Here is a 23,472-nt window from a genome sequence, read left to right on the forward strand (position 1 = left end):
CTGCTGATCTTTTATACAACCAAGATGTTCCTCTCATTTATTTTTTAGTTCCTCGATTGTTCTGATGGTACAAAATTTATGTTTTATTTTTCTCTTTTTGATTGTAGGATAGTTTTAGTCTTGTTCTGTTCTGACATACCATCTGTCTGTAAGCTGTTAAAACTGTCGATAGCCCTTTTAGTGTAGTGAAGTGTGTAACACCGCTGAAAGTTATTTCGGAGCGAGTGCGTGGATAAATCTACGACAGTTCACATTACAAAATACCATAACTTAGACCTTTATTTGTGTAGATTCGTAACCATACATACATTTTCTAACATTCTTGATCCTCCATTAAAAATATTACTCCATCGTCATACCACCATAATATAAACTCCGTCTTACATGATGTGGGAGTGAAGAAGGATGTCATCAGCATTAATTGGGGCACACCTGTAGAGTTCGCATGTACGGCTGTAATGGAATGCCGTTCTTGTCCAGTACTCGTCTCATCTTCCGTATGATATCTTTTCCTGGATTCTTGGCTCGTGTCAGCAACCACGAAAATCCTGAAACAGTGCAGTTGTAGGTCAGCAAATCTTCAGAATACCAGTTCACTCTGCTGTAATAGAATGCTGTTTGAAAACCACTGGGTATTTATTAAGGTATGCCTGTCTCAATAATTTGTTAAATCGTTATGTGATCTTCGCGACGAATTACACACACTCGTCGACAGGAAGTTAAATCTTAATTTTCTTCCCTGTCACTTTTTGCAACAGTTTTATTGTTTTCTAGTGCCTCCACAAGATACAGTGCAGTTTTGTAATCGTGAACAGAGATGATTATAGGAGCCTTTATTATTCAGGCAGAGTATGTTCGACGCTACTTTCATTAATTGTCACAAATGACTCCAGCAACGCAGACCAGATCAGAAAGTATATCATGGTACTCAATAAGGAACAAAACTGGCCATCGATTGGTCAGACGAATATAGACATGTCTCAGCGAACTCGATGGGTAAGGCGAAAAATATGTGCATAGTATGTCCTCCAGAAACAGCATGTGCTCGTGACGTTGCAGAAGAGGCAAACTACTGGGCTGGCTGATGATATGGTCGTACCTCCAGCTTCCAATGTGTACAATCGTTGTAAGTTCCCCACAACACGATACTCTAAGTTTTTCCTGTAATTTTCTGCCTGAGGAATTCCGACAGTTGTTGTTCTTGACAACGCTGCAGTAGCAAATGACCATCACTGACACTAAGGCAGGGTCCGCCCACGTCCCTAAACACGATACTCTCTCTCACTCCGTCCGAACAAGCCTCGAGAGGCCCAACAGTACCGACCGGTCGCCATGTCATCATCCGCTGAAGGCGTCACTTTATGTGGATATGGAGGGGTATGTGGTCAACATACCGCTCTCTCGGCCGTTGTCGGTTTTCGTGACAGGATCAGCTAGTTTACAGCAATAGAGTAGCTCCCCAATTCACGAGAGCTGTATGCACCACGCTTGCCAACACAGCTCGGCAGGCCTGACGAGTCATCCATCCAAATGTTAGCCAAGCCCGACAGCGCTTAACTTCGGTGATCTGACGGCAACCGGTGTTACCGCTTCGGGAAGGCCGTTGACTCTCTAAATAGAGCCTTGTACATTGCATCCCACTAATTCCGTCTTCCAGTGCATGATCCGAGGCAGGTTGAACGAATATGAATTATAAGAAAAAGCCTACCTAGTTTCCAATAGACGGCGCCAGATTGTCGTATTTGACACTATGGGTGCAACAGTGAACCTAATGCGCTCTGCTGTTGTCTGATGCATTGATTCACGAGTGAACGTGAATGTATTTGTCGACTGTATTCAGAACGATGAACTTTTAAACGCTCCTTAGATCGCTAGCACAAACACTGATACACACTTGATGACTCGTGTCCCAAGTGCTGTATAATTTTAGAAAAGGACCGCGACATAATCACGACACTACTTTTAAAAAATTCACTCAAGTACAGGAATTCGGATTGTAGACGCCGTTGCTGCATGTTTGCAGCGTTTTATATCCAAGTTATTTGCCCAAAACAGCGAAGTGTCTCTTTCAGACCATTAGATATGATTACGAACTGTTGTTGAAGGCCGGCCGGGGTGGCCGAGCGGTTCTAGGCGCTACAGTGTGAAAGCGCGCAACCGCTACGGTCGCAGGTTCGAATCCTGCCTCGGGCATGGATGTGTGTGAAGTCCTTAGTTTAGTTAGGTTTAAGTAGTTCTAAGTTCTAGGGGATTGATGACCTCAGTAGTTAAGTCCCATAGTGTTCAGAGCCATTTGAACCATTTGTTGTTGCAGGAAACAGCATGCAAGGCGTTAGTACGACTTAGTGTCAAATAATGCTCCAATATTTGGGATCTGTATCAAGTGACATGACTGAAGACACCAAAGAAGTGCAGAGAGATATGCGGCTGTCATGGCGTTAAGTTGATGTAGCCCATTGCCGAGATATGCGACTACAGCTGCCAGTCTTAAAGTGGGAGAAACCAACGAGTGAAGCCGGAATTGCGAACTAATACTCGTGAACAAACGTAGAAACGCAACGTTCTTTCTGTGAGTCCCCCTAACTACAATTCTATCACAGGAGCTACCCATCTGTCTTTCTCAGCGTGAAATGCTGAAGGTGGCTGTTACCTTAACAGGGTAAATGTCAAGAATTTATCACACAAGGAGTTTCCTACTTGCGCGCCATAACCTTCTCGCCTAGAGGCACACTTCAACCATTTCCAGAGCACGTTGCGAAAGCATCACATTTAAATGGTAATGCAGTGTCACAGCGTATGACTTGATTTCTCAGCAACACAGTTCACACACATAACAATTTTCAGTATTATTTATTTTTGGCGTGCCGAAGATATAACATTATTAAAATTGGGTTCAAACTGTCCGCATATGGACAGAAGCAGACGATTTCACTGATTTTCACTCTCAGGTTTTGACGCAACAGTGACTTTGTTAGCCTTTCACAAACATATGTTGATTAAAATATTTTATCACAGTTGCAACCTCATTACGGAGACGTGGAAACTCTTCCTGAGGAAAATAACCTAGAACTCCTGGATTACTTCGACATAAAAGAATTTGTCTTTTAAACGGTAATCACACTCCAGATTGTCAGTTCTATCTGCACATGTACAAGGGCGCTTCCATCTCAAACGGGCTCGAAAACGGATGTGAGATTGGCAGTCTCCTCAAAACGTTTAGAAAACTATTCTTTGTAATTCTTCCAAGACCACTACAATTTCTTCAGACACCACGCTTTCTTTAATGCAAGTGAATTTACGGAAATGGGCTGTTTTTTTTCCAGTATTTGCCCTTTCACAGTGCATCCCCATCAAAGCAAAAATGAGATTCTTCTCACCTCGCAGCGTCTTACTGTGCACAGTGTGCAGTGAAGTCCACCTAAAATGGAAAGTCTGCAATCCGTTCCGGATGTTCTAGTTTTCGTTCCTGTTCTCGTTCTTCCTCCATAAATTCAACAATGGTGTCATTTAAATCGAAAAAACGTTCCAGGCATGTCCCTTGACTCAACTGAGTACATTTTGCTGTAATATATAAAGTCTTTATAATCTTCCTTGAATTTCAGCGGAAACTGTTGCAAATAACAGTGGAGTAATGCGTGAGAATCCAGATAATTTACTGCTCGTCAGCTCAGTTTTATGCCTGAAAATTTAGTATAACGTGTTTCTTGATGTACAGGGCACGTTTGTCGATCGTCGTCCCTTTTTGCTGTTTCATCGTAAACTAAAAGTTTAAATTCTTTTTGTATTATGTTATATCATTCCCTAGCAAATTTGGGGTACCTATCGACTATGCAACTGTATGTCACATAATAGGAATTGCTCATTCTTATCTTTCTGTCACTCCCATTCGTTTTTAAAGGTTTGTGACGATAGATCACTAGACAGGCTCTTTTTGTGCAAACAGCCACTGGACCTTTGAACTTCTTTTATACCACGAACAAACTGCGAAGGATAAACAGCGCGGAGAGCACGATTCTGCCGAACTGAAGGAAGTCGTACCGTCCAAAGAAATGCTGCACCGCAGTACTAAACGAAATGTCGCGCTATACCGAATACTTCCGAGAAATACCGAGCAAGGTGGAGACACGCCGAGCGTCCTCCCACAAGCGGTACGTGCATCGTGCTCAAGTGCAGTTTGGCACTCTGGGGCCAACTCTGCCCTGACGCTTTCAAGATGGGCCCAAGTCGAACATGGGCATTGATCCATAGCCATAGACGTCTTACCTCCTAAACTATGTGTCGGACAATGGCATAATTCTGCATATTCAGTCAGTACTATATGCGAACACTATCAGCCAAATGTGTTGTGAATAGGAGGTTCCAAGTAAAACAGTTGTATTGGCCTGGTGTAAGCACGTAACTGTTAGCTTCTAATTCTGCAGGGGAAATAAAAGTGGCCCATGTGAGTGAATACAATACAGTGTGAATGTATGAATGAAACCACAGCCCTTGACTCGCCCACCGTGTTTACACCCGCCACTTCATGAGCACCGCTTCAGAGCATAGTGAGGGCTGTGTCAGTGTGTGGATAAATGCAAAAGGGACGACAGTCCTCACACTGCAGCAGCGGGCGTACGTTGTGGAAAGTTACGTGACAACCCAGGCTAGAAACAATGAGGTCAGTTGTTTTCTGAGTAGTTTAATGGTGTTAGAGTGCCAGCAAAGAGCGCTATACATCGATTACGCCTAAAATGGCGTCAGACAGGATCTGTTTTGAACAAGTCAATAAACATTCCGAAACGTGCCTGCCCATCAGAAAATGTGGCTACAGTTCATCTGCAAATGCTTCAGAGGCCTACCAAATCAACCCGACACCTGTCGCCAGAGAATGGTGTATCACGTCGGCCATGCGAAGGAATACTCCACCTAGACCAGCTCATGCATCACTACCGAATGACTGTTGTTCATGCATTAAAACCACCTGATGCTCCTTTGCGCATCCAGTTTTGTGAGTGGCTCTTCACCGAGATAACAATTAATGACTTTATGTCTGATGAAGCATGGTTTCAGCAGAGTGGTTTGTCAACTCACAGAATCATAGGTTCTGGGCAGCGGAGAATCCGTATGACTTCCACGATACCCCACTGCTTGATCAGAAGCTTGGGATTTCGTGTGCAGTGTTCGCGCGCGGTATTATTGGCCTCATCGTCTTTCATCAGACTTTGGTGCATTACATGGCCAACATTTTGAAACCATGTGTGGCAGAATGAACGGAAGTGGAAAAGATCTACACCTACTTCGAACAGGATGGATTGGTTGGTTGATTTTGAGAGAAGGGACAAAACAGCGAGGTCATCGGTCCCACCGGATTAAGGAAATTTATATTAAAAATGATGAAATTCCTCCAGCTGAATTTAAGGTGTCGATTTTATTTTGGCAACTAGTTTCAACGTCGTAGCAACGTTATCTTCAGTGACGTCAACTGTGTGCGGCTGATACTAGAAGTCAGTGGTGAGATAGGGCCGTCCATGGACGACTTGTTGACGTCAACTGTGTGCGGCTGATACTAGAAGTCAGTGGTGAGATAGGGCCGTCCATGGACGACTTGTTGACGTCAACTGCGTGCGGCTGATACTAGAAGTCAGTGGTGAGATATGGACGTCCATATCTCACCACTGACTTTTAGTATCAGCCGCACGCTGTTGACGTCAACAAGTGTTTGGGCCTGAAGATGACGTTGTTGCAACGTTGAAACTAGTTGCCAAAAAAATTCGACACCTTAAATACAGCTGGAGGAATTTCTTCATTTTTAATATAAATTTATACCAGCTGACGTCCCACTGTCCTCCATTTCAACTATGGGTGTACGAGGATTAGGGAAAGGTTGGGAAGGAAGTCGGCCGTGCACTTTCAATGGAACCATCCCCTCATTTGCCTGAAGCGATTTAGGGAAATCACGGAAAACCTAAATCAGGATGACCGGACGCGGGTTTGAACCGTCGTCCTCCCCGATGCGAGTCCATTGTGCTAAACACTGCACCACCTCTCTCGGTCCAACAGGATGGAGCAACTGCCCTTACAATCGGTCAAACTTTGGAGCACATTTATACAATCTTCACGCCTGACTGAGTCATTAGCAGGGATCGATATGGTCGTGGCCCTAGTTGGCCATCCAGGTCACCTGATCTATCAGTGTGCGGAGGCCGTTAAGTTTAAGGTGTATCGCAACAACCCTCATACTCTTCAAGAATTGCAGCATAACATCTCGGATGAGACTGTAGCAATTCTAGCAGTCCAGCTTCGATCCGCCTTCAGCATCCAGGGCCCAAATGTGCCAAGAAGTGAATGGGGGTCACTTTGATCATCTACTAGAGTCAGGTTTACTACTGTGTCTCCTTTCCTCTGTTTCCTTGTACTCTGGAACTCTGTTCTCAGGGCCACTTTTATTTGGGCCCTGTACGAGCTCAGCAATTAATATTCTTTATACCCAAAATGGAAATGGACCCTACTACACAGCGATGCGCAAAAGAAGACGAGCCAGCCTCAGACAGGTCTTCTGTGATGCTGTTTGATATCCGTCATGCAGGAATGGCTGCCTGTCCGCACTTCAGCGGAAGGGGCGAAGAGAGATCCTAGCGTATAAAACTCCACGGTTTTTGAACAGCCAACTTCCTCGGTGTCAGTCGCAGATGCTCTGAACCTGTAGGGATCGATTTCCTACAAGTGATATCATTGTTACCTCCCGTAGAACTTGAATTCTGTGTGAAATTCTTCTGCACCACCTAAAAACTTCTCCTGCAGTTTCTTACGTTCAATGACCATATTGCATTCCAGCATTTATTCCCTGAGATTTCCCATTTTCCAAAGATTTCGCTAATTAGCGGAGTCTTTTACTAGGGTCCCAATGAAAGATACATAACCATCCCTTAATTCTTAGCGTTAACGTTTCAGGACATTCAAGGTGCGTTCCATAAGTAACGCAGCCAAATTAAAATATATATATATATATATATATATATATATATATATATATATATATATATTGAAATTATTGAATATATGCGTACAAATAATCAAAAATTTTCAAAATAGCACCCTCTTGGGTCAATACACTTCTGGAGCCGGTGTTTCCATGCCTGGAAGGTATCCTGGAATGCCTTTTCCGAAATGTCCTTTAGAGCTGATGTGATATGCGCCTGGAAGTTTCCAATCGTGTCCCAATGTTTTCCTTTCATGACTCCTTTTAACCAAGGAAGCAAAAAAAGTCAGTGGGAGCCAGGTCAGGACTGTAGGGAGGATGGGGAACCAATGGGGTGTTGGTCCTGGCCAGGAAGTCGTTGACAATGAAGGCGCTGTGACTCGGCACTTTGTCGTGGTGAACTTTCCACGTGTCCTTGATGTCACTTCGGCAGCGCGAGACCCTCCTTTTCAGTCTTTTGACCACTTCCAAGTATAAACCTCAGTTCACTGTAGTCCCGGTAGGTAGGGATTCATGGTGGACAATACCTCTAACGTCAAAGAAGACAGTGAACATGATTTTGGTCCTGAACTTGACTAAGTGTGCCTTCTTGGGACGGGGCGACGATGGGGTTTGCCACTCTGAACTCTGTCTTTTTGTCTCAGGGTCGTTTTCAAAAACCCATGACTCATCACCAGTGATAACTGAGTTTAAAAAATGAGGATCATTTTCACACATTTCCAACATTTCTCGGCACCGAAGCACTCACGTGTGCTTGGTTCGTCTGTCAACACTTTTGGGTGGAGTTTGGCACACATATTTCTCATGTTCAAATCTTCTGTCACGATGCGGAAAACGGTTGTTTTTGACATGTTGAGAGATTTTGCTTTCAATTGAAGGCTCAGCCGTCTGTCAGAGTTCAAACAATCGCTCACACGCGTCACATTTTCGTCGACTCGTGCAGTTGATGGCCGTCCATGAACGACTTGTGCCATCGGAAAACTTGTGATTTGGACAAGCAATCAGTCCCAAAGGCATGCTGAAGTAATGGAAACGTTTCGGTGGCGGACTTGCCAAGTTTAATGAAAAATTTGATAGTGTACCGTTGCACTACAGAATGATCCATTGTGCCGTGTTACATAAACTCAAAACGGGGTTGACGGAAACGGACGTCCTTACTCTGCAGCAGCTCGCAGCCGAATGAGACAAAGAGCGTTTTGAAGCTAACGCCCCCATCCACTTAGCCCAACCTGTTACAACACGCTGTGGTGTACCGTTGGTTCAGAAAAAAATTGGTCATATTACTTATTGAACGTACTCTGTAGGTGCTGATCGCTTAAAACACCTAAAGGTGATGGACAGACCTTCTGGTCACGGTCACAAAACCTTATGTACGTGTGATGGAAATGTTCAGACATCCTACATGATCTAATTTTAAATCAATACAGGAACAAATAAAAGACAACTATTGTACTTGTTGTCTTCTCCTTAAAACATCACAACATCTTGACGCTACCACGAGGCTGGAAATCCGAGTGCTATTCATCAGCAGCATACGCCGGAAAAATGTACATTCACGCATAGGTCTAATCCGTTCAAAACTTAGTGACTTCATTATAGATGGTTGCTTATAAGTCAACTTTCTTCCGGCGTGGAAATTGAGCACTAAGGTTCACTTACTTCACTTTAATGTTCATAATAATTTTGGGTAATTAAAAATTTTTATAGAAAAAATGACTTCTTTATGCACAACAGTTTCATGTCCGATGCACCCCCAAAAATTTAAACGGTCGAATGCAAAAGATTGAAAAGAAATGTTTGTAAAATCAACGAACGTATATTCTTATGATGTTGAGTTTCGTACTCCTATTAAATGACGTCTTGTAGTATTTGTTCAAAAAACTTACTCAAATGCAGGCGGGTGACGCTCTCGAAAACTATCGATATTTCGATAGGTGCACAGCTCGTCGTTTCCAAGGCAGAAATGCAACGAGAGAGGGGTGTGCAAAGGAATTTCAACGCTCTTACGGGAATTTGCGTATTGTTAGGGCCTCTGTCAGGTAGACTGGTCACCTAGTGCAAGTCTCTTTAGCTGACGCCACTTCGGCGACTTGCCTGTCGACAAGAATGAAATGCTGATCACAGCACAATATGCAGTCCTCTAGCAGAGGAAAATCTCTGACCCTGCTGGAAATCCAACCCAGGCCCCTCACATGGCATTCCACTGCGTTTACCAATCAGTTACAGAGGCGGACCCTTACGGGAACGTAGCAGCGTGACGTGTATGGACCACAAGCGTCACACACGCTAACAACAGTCGGGGAAATCTGCTATTGCAGAACACTGTTATCCGTCATGCCGTGGAATATAACAGCACTGCTATTGGGGTAGAGTTATTAACGAAGCAGTTGAGATTAAACTAGGAAGTTCCTCATGATTAGAGACAGAACCATGGACCTTGCCGTTGGTGGGGAGGCTTGCGTGCCTCAGCGATACAGATAGCCGTACCGTAGGTGCAACCACAACGGAGGGGTATCTGTTGAGAGGCCAGACAAACGTGTGGTTCCTGAAGAGGGGCAGCAGCCTTTTCAGTAGTTGCAAGGGCAACAGTCTGGATGATTGACTGATCTGGCCTTGTAACAATAACCAAAACGGCCTTGCTGTGCTGGTACTGCGAACGGCTGAAAGCAAGGGGAAACTACAGCCGTAATTTTTCCCGAGGGCATGCAGCTTTACTGTATGATTACATGATGATGGCGTCCTCTTGGGTAAAATATTCCGGAGGTAAAATAGTCCCCCATTCGGATCTCCGGGCGGGGACTACTCAAGAGGATGTCGTTATCAGGAGAAAGAAATCTGGCGTTCTACGGATCGGAGCGTGGAATGTCAGATCCCTTAATCGGGCAGGTAGGTTAGAAAATTTAAAAAGGGAAATGGATAGGTTGAAGTTAGATATAGTGGGAATTAGTGAAGTTCGGTGGCAGGGGGAACAAGACTTCTGGTCAGGTGACTACAGGGTTATAAACACAAAATCAAATAGGGGTAATGCAGGAGTAGGTTTAATAATGAATAGGAAAATAGGAATGCGGGTAAGCTACTACAAACAGCATAGTGAACGCATTATTGTGGCCAAGATAGATACGAAGCCCACGCCTACTACAGTAGTACAAGTTTATATGCCAACTAGCTCTGCAGATGACGAAGAAATTGAAGAAATGTATGATGAAATAAAAGAAATTATTCAGATTGTGAAGGGAGACGAAAATTTAATAGTCATGGGTGACTGGAATTCGAGTGTAGGAAAAGGGAGAGAAGGAAACATAGTAGGTGAATATGGATTGGGGGACAGAAATGAAAGAGGAAGCCGCCTGGTCGAATTTTGCACAGAGCACAACATAATCATAGCTAACACTTGGTTTAAGAATCATGAAAGAAGGTTGTATACATGGAAGAACCCTGGAGATACTAAAAGGTATCAGATAGATTATATAATGGTAAGACAGAGATTTAGGAACCAGGTTTTAAATTGTAAGACATTTCCAGGGGCAGATGTGGACTCTGACCACAATCTATTGGTTATGACCTGTAGATTAAAACTGAAGAAACTGCAAAAAGGTGGGAATTTAAGGAGATGGGACCTGGATAAACTAAAAGAACCAGAGGTTGTACAGAGATTCAGGGAGAGCATAAGGGAGCAATTGACAGGAATGGGGGAAATAAATACAGTAGAAGAAGAATGGGTAGCTTTGAGGGATGAAGTAGTGAAGGCAGCAGAGGATCAAGTAGGTAAAAAGACGAGATCTAGTAGAAATCCTTGGGTAACAGAAGAAATATTGAATTTAATTGATGAAAGAAGAAAATATAAAAATGCAGTAAGTGAAACAGGCAAAAAGGAATACAAACGTCTCAAAAATGAGATCGACAGGAAGTGCAAAATGGCTAAGCAGGGATGGCTAGAGGACAAATGTAAGGATGTAGAGGCCTATCTCACTAGGGGTAAGATAGATACCGCCTACAGGAAAATTAAAGAGACCTTTGGAGATAAGAGAACGACTTGTATGAATATCAAGAGCTCAGATGGAAACCCAGTTCTAAGCAAAGAAGGGAAAGCAGAAAGGTGGAAGGAGTATATAGAGGGTCTATACAAGGGCGATGTACTTGAGGACAATATTATGGAAATGGAAGAGGATGTAGATGAAGATGAAATGGGAGATATGATACTGCGTGAAGAGTTTGACAGAGCACTGAAAGAACTGAGTCGAAACAAGGCCCCGGGAGTAGACAACATTCCATTGGAACTACTGACGGCCTTGGGAGAGCCAGTCCTGACAAAACTCTACCATCTGGTGAGCAAGATGTATGAAACAGGCGAAATACCCTCAGACTTCAAGAAGAATATAATAATTCCAATCCCAAAGAAAGCAGGTGTTGACAGATGTGAAAATTACCGAACTATCAGCTTAATAAGTCACAGCTGCAAAATACTAACACAAATTCTTTACAGACGAATGGAAAAACTAGTAGAAGCCAACCTCGGGGAAGATCAGTTTGGATTCCGTAGAAACACTGGAACACGTGAGGCAATACTGACCTTACGACTTATCTTAGAAGAAAGATTAAGGAAAGGCAAACCTACGTTTCTAGCATTTGTAGACTTAGAGAAAGCTTTTGACAATGTTGACTGGAATACGCTCTTTCAAATTGTAAAGGTGGCAGGGGTAAAATACAGGGAGCGAAAGGCTATTTACAATTTGTACAGAAACCAGATGGCAGTTATAAGAGTCGAGGGACATGAAAGGGAAGCAGTGGTTGGGAAGGGAGTAAGACAGGGTTGTAGCCTCTCCCCGATGTTGTTCAATCTGTATATTGAGCAAGCAGTAAAGGAAACAAAAGAAAAATTCGGAGTAGGTATTAAAATTCATGGAGAAGAAATAAAAACTTTGAGGTTCGCCGATGACATTGTAATTCTGTCAGAGACAGCAAAGGACTTGGAAGAGCAGTTGAATGGAATGGACAGTGTCTTGAAAGGAGGATATAAGATGAACATCAACAAAAGCAAAACAAGGATAATGGAATGTAGTCTAATTAAGTCGGGTGATGCTGAGGGAATTAGATTAGAAAATGAGGCACTTAAAGTAGTAAAGGAGTTTTGCTATTTGGGGAGCAAAATAACTGATGATGGTCGAAGTAGAGAGGATATAAAATGTAGGCTGGCAATGGCAAGGAAAGCGTTTCTGAAGAAGAGAAATTTGTTAACATCCAGTATTGATTTAAGTGTCAGGAAGTCATTTCTGAAAGTATTCGTATGGAGTGTAGCCATGTATGGAAGTGAAACATGGACGATAAATAGTTTGGACAAGAAGAGAATAGAAGCTTTCGAAATGTGGTGCTACAGAAGAATGCTGAAGATTAGATGGGTAGATCACATAACTAATGAGGAAGTATTGAATAGGATTGGGGAGAAGAGAAGTTTGTGGCACAACTTGACTAGAAGAAGGGATCGGTTAGTAGGACATGTGTTGAGGCATCAAGGGATCACCAATTTAGTATTGGAGGGCAGCGCAGAGGGTAAAAATCGTAGAGGGAGACCAAGAGATGAATACACTAAGCAGATTCAGAAGGATGTAGGTTGCAGTAGGTACTGAGAGATGAAAAAGCTTGCACAGGATAGAAGAGCATGGAGAGCTGCATCAAACCAGTCTCAGGACTGAAGACCACAACAACAACAACAGAGACAGAGGTTTCGCTTCAGTTTTGCATGGAAAATTTTTCTCTCGCAGGCAAAACAACACTTTGATAGAGTAAATATTATTTGGTCACCAAGTGATGGTAATTATTTGTTGGCATTAGCTTCAGACTCTTGTTCATCTTTGATTGTGCGATGGCGCTAATTGTTTCATGTCTACTGGAGTTAATTATGTTTGTTTATCCACTGATGGTTAATATTCGTTGCCATTGGCTTCTGGCTCTTGTTTATCTTCAATTGTGCGGTGGCGCTAGATGTTTAATGTCCACTTCCCCCGTTTAGCAGCTCGGGTAGTGAAACGTGGGTGCATGGATGCACAGCAGAAAGTCTATACTGACAAGCACAGTCCATTTTGTGACCCAGATATGACGACAATGCATGTTACACCCATTTAGAAAACATCAGATCTCAAAAATTTGTGATGTGTTTGTGAAAAGACTCTTCAAAGCAGAGAAGAAAACCAACATACTGATGTGTGTATATATTAAGGTACCGCAAACAAAAATATTTTCACTTATACTCATTACACCCTGTACACGTACACTGATGAGAAAAAAATCGCAACACTGAGAAGGAGTTTTGCAACATAAAAAGGAGTTTCTACATCTGAAAGACGATGTCCATTGAGGTTTTGCGCCTCACCTAGGAGTTGTGCTAGGTACCGCCCCTATGAGGATGCAAATCAGCTTTGCTTTAAACACACGCTGTGACGGTCGTGAGCGCTAGTTACCTTTGAAATTGGACGTGGTGAGTTGATCTTAGCCAAGAATGTCTTTAAGGCGACAAAGACGACAATATCGAAACCTCACTGAGTTCGAACTAGGTCGTCTAATAGGGCTATGAGAAGCAGGATATTCCTTCTGAGATACTGCAGAACGATTTGGCAGGAATGTAGCCACTGCACATGATTGCCGACAGTGGTTGTCACGAGAATTGACGGTCGCAAGAAGACCGGGCTTCACACGGCCACGTGGCATTAATACTGGGGAAGGGCGTCGTGTCTGACGTGTGGCTCTGGCGCATCGTGCTACATCTGGTAGCAAGTCAAGCAGCAGTTGGCACCACGGAAAACAACGAACTGTTACAAATCGGTCACTTCAAACACAGCTCTCAGCCAAAGGCCCTGTATCGTGCATGTCACTGGCCCCAAACCACCACCAGTTGCGACTACAGCGGTGTCAAGTGAGAGCTCATTGGAGAGCAGGAGCCTGGGATGCGATTTCGTATAACAGCGGAGAACTCTCGTGGTTATTTCACAAATTTGCACGTCAGTCCGGTGATTCAATCTGTTGTGCTGCCATTCGTGAACAGCATTCCATGGTGTGTTTGCCAACAGGATAAAGCTCGCACACATATCGCTGTTGTAACCCAACATGGCCGGCCGCTGTGGCCGAGCGGTTCCAGGCGCTTCAGTCTGGAACCGCGCGACCGCTACGGTCGCAGGTTCGAGTCCTGCCTCGGGCATGGATGTGTGTCATGTCCTTATGTCAGCTAGGTTTAAGTGGTTCTAAGTTCTAGGGGACTGATGACCTCAGACGTTAAGTCCCACAGTGCTCAGAGCCATTTGAACCATTTTTAACCCAGCATGCTCTACAGAGTGTCGACATGCAGCCTTCGCCTGCTCAGTGATGAGATCAGTCTCCAGCGGAGTACCTGTGGGACCTCACCGGACGACGCCTCTGGTTTCATCCACAGAAAGCATTAAGACTCCCTGTTTTGACCGACGAATTTCAATATTCATGGTACTCCATCCCCAAAGTGACATATGGCTCCTGTACAACACAATGCAATCACGTCTGCATTTTTTCATTTAACATTCCGGGGACTACAGTGGTTGCTAACGTGCCAGCAGTGTACATTGCAATGGCTCATCTCGCTCTTACAGAAGCCTGTGAACTTGCAATGATAGTCACTTAAGTATGTTACACATACAAATGTACCATAATTTCATTACTCTTCATTTACTATTTTTGGTGTTGCATCTTTTCTTCCCATTGTACTTATACTATTCCATTAAGTACTACACAAAAACTGAAAAACAGATGTAAATTTCTTACTTGTTTCATATCTTTGAGAACCAACTCACATCTGATTTATACAATTAATACTAAAACATAGTATATTAACTCTTGTGTAAAATATTTATTCTCTATTACATTACTGGCCATTAAAATTGCTACACCACGAAGGTGACGTGCTACAAACGCGAAGACAGCAAGAACATGCTGTGATATGCAAATGATTAGCTTTTCAGAGCATTCACACAAGGCTGGCGCCGGTGCCGACACCCACAACGTGCTGACAGGAGAAAAGTTTCCAACTGATTTCTCATACACAAACAGCAGTTGACCAGCGTTGCCTGGTGAAACGTTGTTATGATGCTTCGTCTAAGGAGGAGAACTGCGTATCATCACGTTTCCGACTTTGATAAAGGTCGGATTGTAACCTATCGCGATTGCGGTTTATCGTATCGCGACATTGCTGCTCGCGTTGGTCGAGATCCAGTGACTGTTAGCAGAATATGGAAACGGTGGGTTCGGGAGGGTAATACGGAACGCCGTGCCGTATCCCAACGGCCTCGTATCACTAGCAGTCGAGAGGACAGGCATCTTATCCGCATGGCTGTAACGGATCGTGCAGCCACGTCTCGATCCCTGAGTCAACAGATGGAGACGTTTGCAAGACTACAACCATCTGCACGAACAGTTTGACGACGTTTGCAGCAGCATGGACTATCAGCTCGGAGACCATGGCTGCGGTTACCCTTGACGCTGCATCACTGACAGGAGCGCCTGCGATGGTGTGCTCAACGAGATGAACCTGGGTGCACGAATGGCAAAACGTCATTTTTTCGGATGAATCCAGCATCATGATGGTCGCATCCGTGTTTGGCGACATCTCGGTGAACGCACATTGGAAGCGTATATTCGTCATCGCCAACTGGCGTATCACCCGGCGTGATGGTATGGGGTGCCATTGGTTACATGTCTCGGTCACCTCTTGTTCGCATTGACGGCACTTTGAACGGTGGACGTTACATTTCAGATGTGTTACGACCCGTGGCTCTACCCTTCATTCGATCCCTGCGAAACCCTTAGTTTCAGCAGGACAATGCACGACCGCATGTTGCAGGTCCTGTACGGGCCTTTCTGGATACAGAAAATGTTCGACTGCTTCCCTGGCTAGCACATTCTCCAGATCTCTCACCAATTGAAAACGTGTGGTCAATGGCGGCCGATCAGCTGTCTCGTCACAATACGCCAGTCACTACTCTCGATTAACTGTGTTAGCGTGTTGAAGCTACATGGGCAGCTGTACCAGTACACGCCATCCAAGCTCTGTTTGACTCAATGCCCAGGCGTATCAAGGCCGTTATTACGGCCAGAGGTGGTTGTTCTGGGTACTGATTTCTCAGGCTCTATGCACCCAAATTGCGTGAAAATGTAATCACATGTCAGATCTAGTATAATATATTTGTCCAATTAATACCCGTTTATCGTCTGCATTTCTTCTTGGTGTAACAATTTTAATGGCCAGTAGTGTATGTTTTTAGCATGTTCGCCATCCATTTCAGATCATCTGTGAACTTACTCAACAGAATAAACAATATATCTAATCTACTCTTTAAATTGTACTCACTTGCATTGACGACATCACCGAACGATCCACATGACCACACAACTGAATAATTATCGTAATCAGTGCCAAGGATCCAGTAAGGTGCCTCAAAAGAACCTGTAACAAGATGTAAATACCAAAAATTTAGCTCAATAGCAAATACCGGTCAAAATATGGCACTATAACCTATCTGCGTGAAACATAAGTTTTACAACTGTTTCGTAGCCTTCACTGCACACCAGTATAGCTAACATATAAGCGGAATTATAATTTCTGGAAAACAATGGTTTGCACGTAGCCATATTATCATGCCATCCTCAGATATAACGTGACCTGACGGTGGTCTATTTCTGGCTGGAACTGGTTGTTTAATGACGTGGTGAAGTGGCTGCGTGTAAACCACGATTTTCCCAAAATTTCTAGACGCAGTGTGTTATCGCTTCCTCGATAATGATAATCTGCAGCAATGGATTGTGTTACACTATTTTCCCGTTTGTAGCGGTTTTCATACAATTCAACATAATTTGTGTTGCTCCTCAACTTACCAACGCTGGAGAAAATGACGACAAGTCGAGCGTCAGACGTGTTGTTCGCCAGCCTCGCCCGCCCTTTTATAGACTGCGTTCGGCCCGTCCTTTACAAACAAAACACATTCTGAAATTAAGTTCTTCCCACAGCGCCAACAGAACGCCATTTACTGTTCCACATTTTATGGGTTATGTGCACCCTTTAACAAGAGTGCTATGTGCCCCCTTCACTTTTTTTATGTTATAAAGAGAGAAGATTCTGGAATGTGCGTACTACGTAACAGATAAAATTTATGAAGTATTATAAAGCCTCGCTGCTAACAAGAATCGTATTACAACCTCTTGGATTAATTTTTATCCTTGTGACTATAATCTATACGAGTTATAAAAATGTCAGAACGTAATGTTTTTACAAGAAAACAAGTGCCAAGATCTTTTGTGCATGATAGTAATGTCTTATCATTCTCCTGAGCTCTACATCTCATGATGAGGGGACGCTAATTCAGGTTTCAGTCACACTGTAGGGAGGCCATCGAAGACTTGCTTGAGGGGTACATACATGTTTACGAACAAATGGTCAGTTTTCCAATGAGACTGGAAGGAGCTCAAGGGCCCTAGCTGCATGTTTGTGGTGCAGGAGTTATTAGTGAGTGTCAATAGTATGGTAGATTTTGGTTTTGGTTTATATTATCACTTACCTGCTGCGTACTGCATATGATCAAAAGAACATAGTACAAGGGACCAGCTGAATGAGTTGATAAGACACTGATCTCGCATTCGGGAGTATGGAGTTTGCCCTGCTCGGCCATTCTGATTTAGGTCTTCCATGGTCTTCCTAAATTATTTCGCGCTAATTCTGGGCTCGTTCCTTCAGTAAGGCCACAGCTGATCACCTGTACTATCCTCGTAACAACATTATTACATGTTTATCTCTCTCTCTCTCTCTCTCTCTCTCTCTCTCTCTCTCTCTGTGTGTGTGTGTGTGTGTGTGTGTGTGTGTGTGTGTGTGTCTGTTCCACACCTCCTCCTAAACCACTGGGGATTTCACCCAAACTTGGTGCACACATACGTTACCGTCAGGCGGCAACCACTGTGGGGTAAGGCACACCTTCCTACCGAAGGGGTGCGGGTAGAGATGGAGAAGAGGCGTAGCCGGTGACACGTGGCTACCCAGAAATTATCCACCCATTATTTAAGAATAAGTGTACTTCAAAAGTTGCAACAAACTTCACGCATAATTTCGAACTTTGCGAATTTGTTTTTCCTCGCTGACAACTCCTACGAAACGTTGAAACGAGACAAGTTTATCGATTTCAACTTTTCCGCTGTCCACGCAGTGTAAGTACCGCATAATAATTCATTGCTTCTTTGCTACTTACGGTAATCGAGAATCACTTTACTAACAGTATGCACATATTCCACTGCTTGTAAGTGCAAAGTTAGGAGTATATCATTGTGGGACCTATAGATCAGGAGATACGACGTCGTAAGCAATGAGACACGTGAATACTGCTACATCGAGCATGACGTTCAGTTTTATTACTACATTGCTACTAACTCCATATCTAGAAAACTACATCATTATACGACACATAGGTCAAAATATATGACGTCATAAACATTAAGCAGAACGCCAGACGCTCACTGGTACCGGCGTGGGCGCACAGCTGTAAATAAATGCAAGCAACGCTTGGTTTCTCCGATAGTATTCAGTAAAGCAGGACGACTTTTCCAGAGGAAAGACCTGTATTTCATCCTTAAACTCCACCACATCATCCACAAGGCATTTAACGTATTCAGGAAGGTTGTTGATAACGTGCCTGCCAAAGTATCAGATTTCCTTGTGCGTCAATGTTAAATCATTGAAACTTGTGTAGAAGCTGTTTTTAGTTGTGTCACAGTTAAGATGTTTTCACTCTATTTTTTTTTTAAACAAGAAGTATAGACAACGACAAAGGACAATAATGAAGCCCCTTATTGTGAAACAGTTGTCAAAATATTATCATTCTGGAAGAGGTAGGGGGCTGTAAACCTTCTCTTATCTGGGAATTGTCTAGAATGAAAGACGAATGGCAGTTACTAACTGTAAGGAGTGACTGAGGACTGCATGCGGAAGAGAGCACAAGCATTAATACACTCCTGGAAATTCAAATAAGAACACCGTGAATTCATTGTCCCAGGAAGGGGAAACTTTATTGACACATTCCTGGGGTCAGATACATCACATGATCACGCTGACAGAACCACAGGCACATAGACACAGGCAACAGAGCATGCACAATGTCGGCACTAGTACAGTGTATATCCACCTTTCGCAGCAATGCAGGCTGCTATTCTCCCATGGAGACGATCGTAGAGATGCTGGATGTAGTCCTGTGGAACGGCTTGCCATGCCATTTCCACCTGGCGCCTCAGTTGGACCAGCGTTCGTGCTGGACGTGCAGACCGCGTGAGACGACGCTTCATCCAGTCCCAAACATGCTCAATGGGGGACAGATCCGGAGATCTTGCTGGCCAGGGTAGTTGACTTACACCTTCTAGAGCACGTTGGGTGGCACGGGATACATGCGGACGTGCATTGTCCTGTTGGAACAGGAAGTTCATTTGCCGGTCTAGGAATGGTAGAACGATGGGTTCGATGACGGTTTGGATGTACCGTGCACTATTCAGTGTCCCCTCGACGATCACCAGTGGTGTACGGCCAGTGTAGGAGATCGCTCCCCACACCATGATGCCGGGTATTGGCCCTGTGTGCCTCGGTCGTATGCAGTCCTGATTGTGGCGCTCACCTGCACGGCGCCAAACACGCATACGACCATCATTGGCACCAAGGCAGAAGCGACTCTCATCGCTGAAGACGACACGTCTCCATTCGTCCCTCCATTCACGCCTGTCGCGACACCACTGGAGGCGGGCTGCACGATGTTGGGGCGTGAGCGGAAGACGGCCTAACGGTGTGCGGGACCGTAGCCCAGCTTCATGGAGACGGTTGCGAATGGTCCTCGCCGATACCCCAGGAGCAACAGTGTCCCTAATTTGCTGGGAAGTGGCGGTGCGGTCCCCTACGGCACTGCGTAGGATCCTACGGTCTTGGCGTGCATCCGTGCGTCGCTGCGGTCCGGTCCCAGGTCGACGGGCACGTGCACCTTCCGCCGACCACTGGCGACAACATCGATGTACTGTGGAGACCTCACGCCCCACGTGTTGAGCAATTCGGCGGTACGTCCACCCGGCCTCCCGCATGCCCACTATACGCCCTCGCTCAAAGTCCGTCAACTGCACATACGGTTCACGTCCACGCTGTCGCGGCATGCTACCAGTGTTAAAGACTGCGATGGAGCTCCGTATGCCACGGCAAACTGGCTGACACTGACGGCGGCGGTGCACAAATGCTGCGCAGCTAGCGCCATTCGACGGCCAACACCGCGGTTCCTGGTGTGTCCGCTGTGCCGTGCGTGTGATCATTGCTTGTACAGCCCTCTCGCAGTGTCCGGAGCAAGTATGGTGGGTCTGACACACCGGTATCAATGTGTTCTTTTTTCCATTTCCAGGAGTGTATTTTAATTAAATGTTTAACAGATAATTCATGTAAACTGAGAGACTGGTTTGACAACAATCGAAAGGATTAAAATTCGGCTAGCTATACGTTTATGGTCGTAACGATCTGGAGAACTATCTTACAAGTTTCTGTACGATAATCACATCAGTTAGAAAAGTTTAAAAACTTAGCTGAAGTGGAGGACAGTTTATTTCAAAAGCCTCGTCTTTGTTCTGCAAGCCTAAACAGGCCCAAAATGTCCGATATAAGCAGGGATTCGTGGCAGATTTCCTTCAAAAAGAAATTTCTTGAGGCTCCCTCGTAAAGAAGCCTCCACCGCCACTTAGTCTTTTTTGCCTACCAGCTGCAAAAGGCATATCATCAGAAAGGAAGACGCGTGCTACCTCCTGGTATTTGGCAGTTGTACTCTCATTGAGATACGGTGGAGGGAGCCCTGCCTACGTTATTCCTCTAGGGACATATTAATAAAAGGATGAATCTCATTTGATTATTTCTCATCGGGTTAATTTTTCGCATTTCTGTTAATTTCATGCTAGCTCAATCTTGGATGAGGAGATTGGTTTTTAACGTCCTGTCGACAATGAGGTCGTTAGAGACGGAGCAAAAGCTCGGATGAGGGAAGAATGAGGAAGGTAATTGGCCGTAGCTTTTCAAAGGAGCCATCCCGACATTTGCCTGTAGGGATTTAGGAAAATCACGGAAAACCTAAATCAGGATGGCTGGACACGGATTTGAACTAGCGCCCTCCAGAATGCAAGTCCAGTGTGCTAACCACTGCGCGAACTTGCTCGGTCCATCTTGGGTCAGATTCGTCTGAGGAAGTAGTACCGAGTTAGCACAGTACTGACGCCATGCCTTGGCGTTGCGAAATGGCATAAGTATCTGGAAGCGGCATCAGGCATTAAGTCTGAATAGTTTCCGAGTCACCACGCTCGTGCACCATTGGGTACTGTTCAAGGCAGAGCACAGCAGGCTTTGACCGCTGCGTCCGAAGCCTTGCCGAAGGAATCTTCGTGAGGTAATATGACCGCAGCTTAGGAGGGGGCGTATTGTGTCATCAGTAGAGAAGCAGTCAATCAGAACAGCTCAGTGGGCTAGTCACTGGCTGTCATCTCAGTAACAAATCAATCACCGACATTTCACTCCTTCTAAAGCTGCCCATGTCGACTGTGGTGATGTGATTCTGAAGTGGAAACGAAGGGAACAGCCACAGCTAGTTCAAGACCAAGCATACCCACGTTTTCTGATAGGTGGGTATCGTCGAAGGGTTGTGTTAAATATCTCATGAAATCAGCGGAAGGAACTGTTCGTGACTTCCAGAGTGCTGCCAGCAGTGCAGCTAGTGCAGGGAGGGATCGTAGGGAGTTCACGATTATGGGTTACACTGAACAGCTTCTGATAAGCCATGCTTGGAATGGCGTAAAGAGCGACACCACTGGACAGTGGACGACTGGAAACTAGTGATTTAGGGTCGTGACTCTATTCCTTGTGGCACTCCAATGGAACGACGTGGATCTGACGGACACTGTGTACGGAGGAGGAGAAGTTACCGTATGGTGGTGTTTTTCGTGACTAGGGTCCTAGCATATGAACAGATTTTACAGAACTGAGTACCCTGTCGTAAAGAGTGGGGCAACGGTCCTGGAATGCACAGTCCTGCCAAGTCTCGACTTAAACCCAACTGAACAACTTTTGGGTGAGTAAGGAAGGCGACTTCACTTCAGACCCCAGCGTCCAACACCACTACCTTAAAAAATGGTTCAAAAGGCTCTGAGCACTATGCGACTTCTGAGGTCATCAGTCGCCTAGAACTTAGAACTAATTAAACCTAATTAACCTACGGACATCACACACATCCTTGCCCGAGGCAGGATTCGAACCTGCGACCGGAGCGGTCGCTCGGCTCCAGACTGCAGCGCCTAGAACGGCACGGCCACTCCGACCGGCCCATTACCTTCTCTGGCTTCGGCTCTTGAGAAAGAATGGGCTGCCTTTTCTCCAGGGACAGTGAGGTATCTCATCAAAAGTGTCTCCAGCAGAGTTCAAGCCATCATAAAGGCGAAGGGTGGACACACTACATATTAATGTCCACAAACTGGTGCACGGATACTTTTGATCAGACAGTGTATATGTGTACTATATCTTCTATGCATTAGGCTCCATTTACCGTATCGTTACAGCGTTAACAAATCTTGATCTCTGACGAACAATATACATCGGAATAGCGCATTTTGCGAGATATTGCCAAGTATTTTGTTTCCAAAATACGTTAATACCGGCCGGCCGAAGTGGCCGTGCGGTTCTAGGCGCTGCAGTCTGGAACCGCGAGACCGCTACGGTCGCAGGTTCGAATCCTGCCTCGGGCATGGAGGTGTGTGATGTCCTTAGGTTAGTTAGGTTTAACTAGTTCTAAGTTCTAGGGGACTAATGACCTCAGAAGTTGAGTCCCATAGCGCTCAGAGCCATTTGAACCATTTTGAACGTTAATACCGTGGTACGATTTCCAGAGAAGGGAAAATCTGTCGAATGCTCAATTGCTGAAAGACTGCCGGACTGGTAATGGTTGACCTTGTAGCCTGATTGACACGTTCTCCCTTGCCTATATCTATTTACGAGTATTTCATACAGTGGTAAGACACAATACGTGATCAAAAGTATCCGTACACCTCCAAAAACATTCGTTTTTCTTATTAGGTGCATTGTGCGGCCACCTACTACCAGGTACTACATATCAGCGACCTCAGTTGTCATTAGACATCGCGAGAGAGCAGTACGGGGCGCTCCACGGATCTCAGGATCTTCGAACGTGGTCAGACGATTGGGTATCACTTGTGTCTCCACGCGAGATTTCCACACTCCTAAACAACCCTAGGTCCACTATTTGCGATGTAGTAGAGAAGTGGAAACGTGAAGGGACACGTACAGCACAAAAGCGTACAGGCTGACCTCGTCTGTTGACTGACAGAAACCGTCGACAGTTGAAGAAGGTCGTAATGTGTCATAGGTACACATCTATCCAGACCACCACACAGGAATTCCAAACTGCATCAGGATCCACTGTAAGTATTACGACAGTTGGGCGGGG

At 44.8% G+C, this 23,472-nt stretch overlaps 1 protein-coding gene across 2 annotated transcripts in view; it reads right to left on the reverse strand.

Moving 5' to 3' along the window:
• Window positions 1-261: 261 nt before the first annotated feature.
• LOC126457446 (apolipoprotein D-like) overlaps window positions 262-23,472 on the reverse strand; it is a 173,605-nt gene continuing 150,394 nt past the window's right edge. For both annotated transcript variants that reach the window (XM_050093740.1, XM_050093731.1), the window contains exons 4-6: window positions 16,847-16,935; window positions 16,323-16,418; window positions 262-548 (exon numbers count right to left, since the gene is read on the reverse strand). In XM_050093740.1, coding sequence (XP_049949697.1) covers window positions 418-548; window positions 16,323-16,418; window positions 16,847-16,935 — 316 coding nt within the window. In that variant the 3' untranslated portion in view covers window positions 262-417. The remainder of the gene's footprint in view (window positions 549-16,322; window positions 16,419-16,846; window positions 16,936-23,472) is intronic.

This window comes from Schistocerca serialis, chromosome 1 (genome assembly GCF_023864345.2).
Source record: "Schistocerca serialis cubense isolate TAMUIC-IGC-003099 chromosome 1, iqSchSeri2.2, whole genome shotgun sequence".
NCBI classification, from domain to species: Eukaryota; Metazoa; Arthropoda; class Insecta; order Orthoptera; family Acrididae; genus Schistocerca; species Schistocerca serialis.